Source organism: Elaeis guineensis, chromosome 8 (assembly GCF_000442705.2).
Source record: "Elaeis guineensis isolate ETL-2024a chromosome 8, EG11, whole genome shotgun sequence".
In the NCBI taxonomy this organism is placed as follows: Eukaryota; Viridiplantae; Streptophyta; class Magnoliopsida; order Arecales; family Arecaceae; genus Elaeis; species Elaeis guineensis.
Genome location: NC_026000.2, coordinates 25,057,780 through 25,067,528, shown reverse-complemented (window position 1 = coordinate 25,067,528; position 9,749 = coordinate 25,057,780). Strand labels below are relative to the sequence as shown.

Genomic DNA, 9,749 nt, shown 5'->3' with positions numbered 1-9,749 from the left:
ATACTTTCACAAGGCATCAAAATAACTTCCTCAAAGCTTATATTGCCCCTATAGTATTGTAAGTGCCAACTTTATCACAATTTTGAAGCTTACAGTTCATAGAAGATATGATGCCCATCCTTACGGGCATGTACATCGATAACCATGTTGTGATATTTTTTGGATAGGGTGGTTAAGTTTAGGCTCACAAAAATGGCAATTGGAACTATTTCCCTTAAGGCATGACACTATTTTTCTGGTTAAGCTCTCTAAGAAAGTTTTAAACAGATATTTGTTATAGGAAAAAGATTTAAAAATAGAACAAGTCTCTAACTCATAAAGGTCCAAATATTAAAAAGAGGATAAAAGTGATGATTATTGGATCAATGAATAGAAAGTTCTGTAGAAGTTCTAAATAGTAACACATACATAATATGTAAGACTTACCTATTTTTAGTAATAGTTTAATATCTAAAATATTTATGAAGAGCACCGGGACGCTAGTGTCAGCGTTTCACCAAGCAAACTGTTTTATATTTTATTAATATATGGCTGAATCAAATGATCCCCATTGGCCTATTAGCTCAGTTGGTTAGAGCGTCGTGCTAATAACGCGAAGGTCGCAGGTTGGAGAACCTTCATGGCCCATGAAGTTTTTTGGTTAAAAAAATCATAATAAATATCAATATTTTTGAAAAAGATACGTGGAGGGAGAATGTTCTAATTATTATTCTTTTAAAAATTTTTAATGGCATTTATTTTCCTAAAAAATCATAATCTGTTGCATTTCATTGCAAATTCCACAATCCCTTGCACACACACATATATACATACAGACATACATACGTATGTATGTGCGTATCATTTTACAAATAGGTTTTTTGGTTAAAAAAATCATAATAAATATCAATATTTTTGAAAAAGATACGTGGAGGGAGAATGTTCTAATTATTATTCTTTTAAAATTTTTTAATGACATCTATTTTCCTAAAAAATCATAATCTGTTGCATTTCATTGCAAAATTCCATAATCCCTTACACACACGCATATATACATACAGACATACATATGTATGTACGTATCGTTTTACAAATCCCCTTCCAGAGGCAACAATAATAATAATAATTTATATGTAAAAGCAAAAATAATTTTTATAACTCTATAGACCTGCTCCATCTGACTCTTATCTGTCCTGTCTCATTTAACTCTACTTGCTCGGACGCGTTGCCATCCCCACCTGCTTGGAAGGTAATGAGGCCCCATGAGGAAGAACACTAGTTTAAAGAGACCTGGGCTTCAGGAGCCCTCAACTCCTTTATTGGCTCTTCTCAACACCTCCCTAAACACAAGCCTCTCCAGCCAGTTTGGTCTTATTACGCGAGCAGAATCGAAACAGGATTAATGACAAAATTGCATTCAAGGCACCCCTGTTACCATCCTAGTTCTTGGCTTATATCACTCTCCACACTGCCAAGAACTCAAGGGTAACCAAACTTTCTAGCTCGCCAATAATTCAGATGCAGCTCTGACACATAACAATTATGGTTTACTTCAATATCTCATCCTCAGAAGTTAAATTCCTCGGAGCAGAAGAAATATGGGGAAGGAACTAAAAGGAAAAAAAAAATCTAAAAGCCAAGTGTCAATGCATTAAGCTTTTTCCTCTAGCACTTAGTACTTGTCGGGCTCAATCCAACCAAAGATATGTCAGATATCAGATTTCAAAACTCTTTAGGATCCATCAAACCAGTTACCGGCTGGAGCTCTAGCTCATGTATAAACATAGATCCTTAGAAGTGTGATATCAGCTGCTCACTTATAAAACTGGAAAACTTTTCAAAGTAAGACAGGTGCAATTTTAGCTTGAGCTACACTTACATCTAAGCAGCACAAAAGCCAACAATTCTGGGTGATATGGAATGGATTTCTTCCATGACACCAAGTAACCTTCTTGAATATTAATTTCAATTCATAGTAACTTTGGAAGATATGTCCTTTATTTCACTAAGCAACAGTGAGTTTCAAACTCATAAAGGTCATGTATTAAGGCCTGAATCCATTCTAGCCAACACCATGGTAAAATGCCTATGATGAATCTTCCAGGGCTGCGCATCAGATATATACAAGGGTGCAGGAAACTTGATGGAGAATCTGACAGCTCTTGAAGTGCAGACACCATAATAATGTGAACTTATCCATTCTAAATTGCATACAGCTTCTTATATTCACTGTTCAATATCTCCGTGTCTGATGCCACAGACAGAGACCATGAGCGTGACCTACTCCCAGAGGCCCTCCTTATGTTCCTCAAGGTTTTTTCTTCGAACTGGTGAACAACAATGAAGTAGCACATGAACCCCAGGGTGGTCAGCATGATAGAGGCACCGATTGCCAGGGTAGACCAGGCAAGCCACCAATCATGACCCACCACAACATATGTCAGTGAGATGAAGGAAGCCGATATAAAGAGACATGCTAGCCACATAAGCTTGTTCATCACAAACACCATCATCGTCTTGGCCTTCTGCTCGACAACTATTAATGAAGTCTGAACAACAACCACCGCAAGAGAGATGAAGAGGGCCAATGAGTCGAAGACCAAAAAGATGATGAATGCTGCTTTCTTTGCCACGTAAGCTTGTCCAAGGCTGTATCCTGGTGTGGGATCCTCAACAAACTGGCCAGGCACGGTGAATATGGCTGCAAAGGCCACGGTGGCAATGAGCACCGCAACCAGTGTGTTGGAATTGATGGCATTGTTGAGACCTCCCATGTGCAGCTTCTGAAGTCTTTTCTTGATCTTCTGAACCCTCATTTCAGTCTGACGGGTTTGTCGGAGTTGGGATTGAACATCATGTTTTATGTCACTGACAGTTTGCTTTAGTTGCTTTGCAGGGTTCGATGGATTTGCTTGTTCCTTTGCAACCACAGCACCAAACTCTCTTAGAATTGCAGCAATCTGTTCATTACAGCATTTTTCTGCAATGCCAAGAGCGGTCTCGCCAGCTCTATTGATTGCATTGACATCAATCCCCTCAACTGATAGTAAGGCCTGCACTATCTGCAATGATGAGGAGATTTTATTAGATATCAGCAAGAGACAGGAGAAATATGAAGCAAAGCTTAGGAACAATCAATTAAGTCCTAAAGAAGAATAGTTACAGATGAAACTGAACCATAAAACTAATAATATGTGGAAAAGCTCCATAATAATAAGAATAATTAGTCATCTATCATCTGTTCCTGATCAACTTTGTAAATTCTTCATTGACTGTCACGCTTCTTTCCAGGATTTTACACTTCATTGGCGACAGCAGAAGCAGAATTACTATGGAGTAAATGCCACAGTAAACAATAGTTATGGAGTTTGAGATTGAAAACCCTCCTCATTTAGATAACCTTCCTGACCAGTCCAGAGTGAAAAGGTTGACATGTGAACAAGCAAGTGGAAGACCCAAGATCAGCCTCAAATAGATCAGGTACCACCAAACCACGAACAATACCTTATTCTATCTAGCTTTAGGATTACTTTATTTTCTATGAACTTAGTAAGCATCATTCTGGCAACACCACGATCATGGTTTGGTGGTATTTGGTCGATTTGAAAGGTTTCCTTTTGGACTTGTGCTTAGAAGTGCAGAGAGACAAATAAGAAAAGAATAATTCCATATAGGACTGAAATGAGACAAAATGAAGCGAGCCAATGGTAGCTCACTTGCTGATAAGACTCAGGCTTGGCAAGATACAACTAAATTTTACAAATCTACTTTCATCCAGAAACTAAACAACTTGTTCATGTAATCAGCAATGTGTCTCTAAAACAACCAAAATTAAACTTAACACTTAGCACATAAATTGTAGTAAGTTTGCATCGAACTCTTCAGGTCACAAACTACTTAGCTGAATAGTTCACAACATCAACAGAGAGAATAACTCAGAAAAGTGACTAATCTTTTAGTATTTAAAAAAAATACCTTGCAACTATGTGAACACACGCAAGCTACCATCTTGTTTATATTTCAGGAAATTACATTAAAGGAACATATACATATTACCATTGGTGAATGATAATCATGCATTTCAATCATAAAAGTTGTATAGGTTCACAAAGTGAAGCACTGGAAAGTAACAAGAGATATATTGCCGAAAGAGCTAGTACACCACTAAGCAAAATAAGTGTGAGATAAATCAATGTGGCAACATTGTCACTTACCCCAAGATTGGCCTTCCTAGTTGCAATATGCAATGGTCTGTTCCCCTTGTTATCCTCCAAATGAATTATTGAGATTTCAGGCTTCAGCAGTTCTTGTACTATTTCAACATTTTGGCCTTTCACAGCCATGTGAAATGCTGTCTGCCCCTTCTTATCTGTCCTCAAACCAACACTGGGATCCTTATTTAATAGGGATTTTACCACTTCTACGTGGCCCATTCTTGCTGCTGAATGCAGAACAGTTTTTCCATTATTTCGTGCAATCTTGGTGAGCTTAGCATCTGTTTCTAGCAGAAGATTGACAACATCAAGATGGCCTTGAGTGGCAGCAGTGTCCAAGGCTGTAGAATTCATTAAATTTGTAGTCATAGCGAGTGCGGGAAAAGACTGCAACAACTCTTTCAAAATTTCTGCAGAATTCAAGCAAACAAAGGAGAATCAATTTTACAAAATAATGTAAGAGCACAACCAACATAATACAGTACAGATTTATAAACAATCATAAGGTCGGCCAGCCCTCAAAACTAAAAATTAACATTTAAAAATTTTGGAAGTATGAATCAATATTTTCTTTTCCAAACAAATCAGATGGAACCATGTACGGTTCTTGAGAAATGGAAAACTATTGAGTGTCAAAGCCCTCTCTACCCAGAGCCGGGAAAGGGTATGAGGTGTGGGCCTCCATGAAGGCAGGGTTGCGGAAATCTATTAAGTGACAAGTTATTTTAAATTACAGTCGCATACTTCAAATAATGTGTGGAAGACAACGAGAAATAGATCCAGTTATAGGTGTCAGACAAGAGATCTGTTTGTAAGCTGGCTTGTGTTCGGCCCAGAATTCACCTCAAACTCGACTTGCCCATTTAGCAAGCAAGCCAAGCTCAAGCTGAATTTTCAAGCTTGCTTATTAAAAGAGCCGAGATTTACGTGGGCTCAGCTCTCATTTTCAGCTCGTCAGCCAGCTCAAAATTAACAAATATATGTTACAATATCTATTATATTTTAAGGTATTAATACATTATATTTGTTCATTTAATAAATGATAAATAACTAATTGTTGGCTTCTAATCGAATGGCTAAGTAACTAAGTTGTTTATTCACTTGTTGAATCAAAATCCAACAGTTAGGACATATGATGGGTGATAAGAGAAAGAGAAGCCCAAAAAGCCTCCCTCTCCCATATGGGTGCCACCCTCTTGCCCTTTTTTAGTTATCACCAATCACCATGGCACCTACTCTTTGGCTCTCGTTGCTACCAACCTGCCACCACCTCTCCTCCATGTCCCCCCACCAGCCACTGCCACCACTAGCCACCCACCAAACACCCGCCTTACCAGCGACAAGCTTGATCTCTAACACCAACTCATCCCCTTCCTGATTGACCAACAACAGAACCCGGAGATCTACAAGGGGCTGCCACCAACCCCCTTGCAGCCAGCATCTTCGCCTCTTCCCCCTCCCTAAAAACCCCATCCACTTCCCTGCCCCACCACACCTATCACCCCTTCCCTCCATCTCCACTCGGTCCAGCTCCGGCCACCAAGGAGTCTCCACTCACCAACCCCCTATCCATGATGACAACTACCCCATTCTGACATTGGCTGTGATGACATGACACCATGGACACGGACCTGACCCCGGTCAAGTGTTCAACAATTTTGTAAACATCCTCTACATCCTACACCATCCTCTACTTCCTTCGCAACTTCTGAAACCCATAGGAGGACAACAACAGCATTGATGGTGATATTGAGTTCAGTGAGTCAATGAGGGTGGATCGACAGCCGTGGTGAATGTGAGGTCAGTTGATTCTAATTTCAAACAGAAACCTGAACTTGAGCTGGCCTGGGTTTTCTCAGCCTGACTCGAGTTCTAGTCAAGCTCCAGCTGACCTTATATAAATTTGACCCGAGCTCGGATGGGGTTCAGCTAGCTCGACTTTCCTAGCTAAGTTGCTTTTGGTAGCCAGTGATAGGAATGGTAGAATGAATATTTCTGTATTTCTCTAGTGCAGAGCCTACAGAGGAAGAGGAGGAGCAGGTTATGTTTGTTATTTCAGCAAGTTCATTACCTAAAGCTGTTGTTCTCTTTCTATGAGCATATCAATCTATGTCTTCAAATGGTCATCAGGTTGCCAAGATATTTCAACAACCAATCTTTCTAAATGTACATGTTCCTGGTATCACATTTTTAGAGGTTCACCCAATTTTTTGCTTTCAAACCAGAGCTGTTTTTTCAGATGACCCATCACTTCTGTTGAGATGCAACAGTGATTAACAACAATGACCAAGGTAGCTTCCCTTGGAACTATTTGATCATGCTCCAAATATTGCCTTGCCATCACTTTTACAAAATTGCAGCATGCTTCATGGTTGTTTTTGCCTCTTCCACATGCTGATGCCATTTTGATAGAAGAAATAGCCATAGTGCCCCCTATTCATCCTCAAGCAGCACATCCATTCATCATGTAGACTACCCACCTCTTGTTCACGCATTCCTTCCTATTTTGTGCCAATACCTTTTATATCTTCTCCTTTTTCACAAGCGAATCTTTAATGTCTCTCTCTTGGCATATTATATCCCGACAAGGCAATGCATTTAAATAACGCTCTCTCTACACATTTCAGTCAAAACTAACAAGAAAACAAGTGTTACCGCAGAAAAAGCTTACTGGTTAACTCAGTGAGGATTCTTAATCAAATCCACATAGTACTGTAAAATATCATGTCCATATATTCATGAAAGGATCTATAGAAACTGACCTAAAAGATAGCACACAAAATTAAGCAGCAAAGTCATTGCTTGGTGTCAAGGTACAATAAATATAATATCAAATGATGTACAATAATCTGTAGATTGATTGATCAAATATAAAAGTTCAGGCCACCTTAACCAATATCATTCTTTTTTTCGAAGAAGAAAAAGGGAGTCAGTGAATTCGATCATTTTAAAGTTGTAGCACTAATAACAATGCAATTGTCTATATTTTACGGTATTGGCCATAAATTGTCATTTATTTTGACATTATGTATTAAAATAAATACAGAAAAGGAGCAAATGTAGTTCATCTGTGAGATCAATAGCTTACCGAGATGGCCTTGCTTAGCAGCAATATGAAATGCATCAAAGCTGTTATTGGCCTTTGTACTAGCTGACTGAAAGTCAGAAACCATCAATATCTCATGAACAACCTCAACATGCCCCTTCTCTGCAGCAACATACAACGCCGTCTCTCCATCCTGGTTCTGCTTAGAAATCAAATCTTTTAATTGCCTCTCATCGCAATCAGAAAGTATCCTCTGAACATGCACCACATTGCCAGCTCTAGAAGCTAGATGCAACGGTGTATCCCCTCGCTTCCCAGGGCTATCCCGGTACCTCCTCTCCTTGAAGCTCTGCTGTTTATCCATGGACCCCAACCGGAAACTCTTTTGTTTCTCCATCGACCCCATCCGAAAGCTCTTTTGCTTCTCCATAGCTCCTAGACGAAAGCTCTGCAATTTATCTAACGCTCCAAGGCGAAAGCTTTGCTGTTTCTCCATCTCCACAGTTCAAGAGATCTTGATAAGAAGACTTCCCTTCCTTTCCCTCTTCTATACAATAAGTTTCTAATCCATAGCTTTACTCATGTCAAGCATCTCAGACCAGAAACTGTAGCCAGAAAAAAAAAAAAATCTCAATTTCAACAGTGAAACATGCTTTCCTAAAGCTATCACTGATTGGGCAGATTCAGAGTTCCTACATCCCATATACTTGTGAAGGATGGGAACCCAGAAACAGCTGCCTGGGACTGAAAAATAGACATTTCTATACAAAGAAGAACAAGAAAAGGAAAGATATGTGAACCCTCGAAATCCTTAATTCATCTCACTGTTACCCTAATTTGGAGCCAAGAATCCACAGTTTAGCCAGCAATATAACCCAGAAACTCCTCCCAATAATTCTTCCCCCACTTTCCTACAATCTCAAATCCATTGAAAAGACCTTCTTTCTTCCTTCTTTGAAAGCAACGCTTAACTCACAATTTCCAGAAATCCAAACACAGGAAGGAACCAACAAAGACAAGATTTTGAAGAAAAGCCCCGGAAGCAAAAGCCCTCTTCCTCTCATCCACAAAATTGCCCCATAAACACCATAGACACAAAAACCAAAAATCCAAAACATCCGTCAACCAAATCAAAGTTCTTGAGATAAAAGAGGTACCTTTATGCTCTGTGTCTGAAATCTGGAAGTCCAACCCATCCCGCGCTCAAGATACCACCTTTTTCTGATCTCCACCACGCAACCAGAGCCCTCTTCCTCTCTTAACCCAAAAAAATATCCTTAAAAAGCCAAGGGAGATAAGTCTCCCACTCCTAAAGGGGAATCCCAGGACTTTAAAAAAAAAAAAAAAAACACTTGTGCTTTCACATGTAGTCTAGTGGTCCCTTAGCTCTGAATACAGTTTAAAAAAGCAGTTAACAAAAAAAAAAAAAAAAAGAGACTGTCCTCCACTTGCTCCAAGCTATAACCCTCGTTTTACATAAGGAAAACCGATCCCTTTCACCCAATAATATCCTCTTCTGCGTCTCTGCTGCTCTCTGCTGCCTCCTGCTTCCTGCCTCGTGCCTTTATGCGAGTGGTTTGCGCTTTTGTCATGTAGGATGAGTACAATACAAGGCGGCTCTTGCTTTCCCTACCATCAAAGCGTGGTGGTAAACGGTAATAGATGGTGGGGGGGGTGTGGGGGGGTGTGCGGTGGAGTGTGGGAGATGGCGAGAGCGGCGGAAGAGTCCTATAACACAGTGGACAAAGATTCCAAGGGAGGAAGGTGGCGTCTTGTAATTGGGAAGTGGGGTGGGCTGTGGCGTGACACGTAGCGTTAGGCAAGCTATCGTAAGTGGACTTTGTTCGACTTTGATGGTCTCGTTTGACTCCCTGGTGGCGCGTTTGGACTCACGTGAGAACTGGGGGGTGGGAATTGGAGGTCGGTGTTTGCGTTGGGGGATACGGTTGTATCTTTCGGGGGAAAGAACGGCTCACTTTCCTTCGCAAATCGACCGTTGGATCTCATGATTGTTGCTTTGAGTTGCGAACCCGATGAATGGAGTGTTCCCAGTGCTTTGAGAGCTGTGCGAACCATGATCGATGGACGACGTCACGAGTAAATATCAACCATTCTTTCTCAGAAGATACAACCCGATCCCTCTCTACCCTACTTTTATAATTTCAAATGAATTTCGTATAAAAGTCTCCCTAATTGTTATTATTATTATTATTATATTATTTTTATTTATTTATTTTTTCTTTTGGTGCAGACAATCAACACTTAGAGCTCCTTTAGCAATTTTTCCAAAGTAAAAATTAAATTGTACATATAAAGTGTACATGCAACAATCGAAATAATATGTATAAGCCGTTGTGTGTGTATATCCATACATATATAAGGAGTTCATAGATATACATTGAGATATTTTATAAGTAGAGCTAAAAGCAAAATAGTTGAGAAATAACTAAATATATTCAATTTTATACAAAAATAAAAAATTATATTTTTCTTGCAAAATTAATAATTAA

General features: G+C 39.5%; 1 protein-coding gene across 1 annotated transcript; it reads right to left on the bottom strand.

The window, feature by feature from the left end:
- Positions 1-1,883: 1,883 nt before the first annotated feature.
- On the bottom strand, positions 1,884-8,749 carry LOC105049848 (ankyrin repeat-containing protein At5g02620). The gene is made up of 4 exons (XM_010929619.4): positions 8,397-8,749; positions 7,282-7,844; positions 4,194-4,603; positions 1,884-3,041 (listed from the first exon to the last, which is right to left on the bottom strand). The coding sequence occupies exons 2-4, from the start codon at positions 7,733-7,735 to the stop codon at positions 2,181-2,183; spliced, it is 1,725 nt and encodes a 574-aa protein (XP_010927921.1). The 5' UTR covers positions 7,736-7,844; positions 8,397-8,749; the 3' UTR covers positions 1,884-2,180.
- Positions 8,750-9,749: the final 1,000 nt, after the last annotated feature.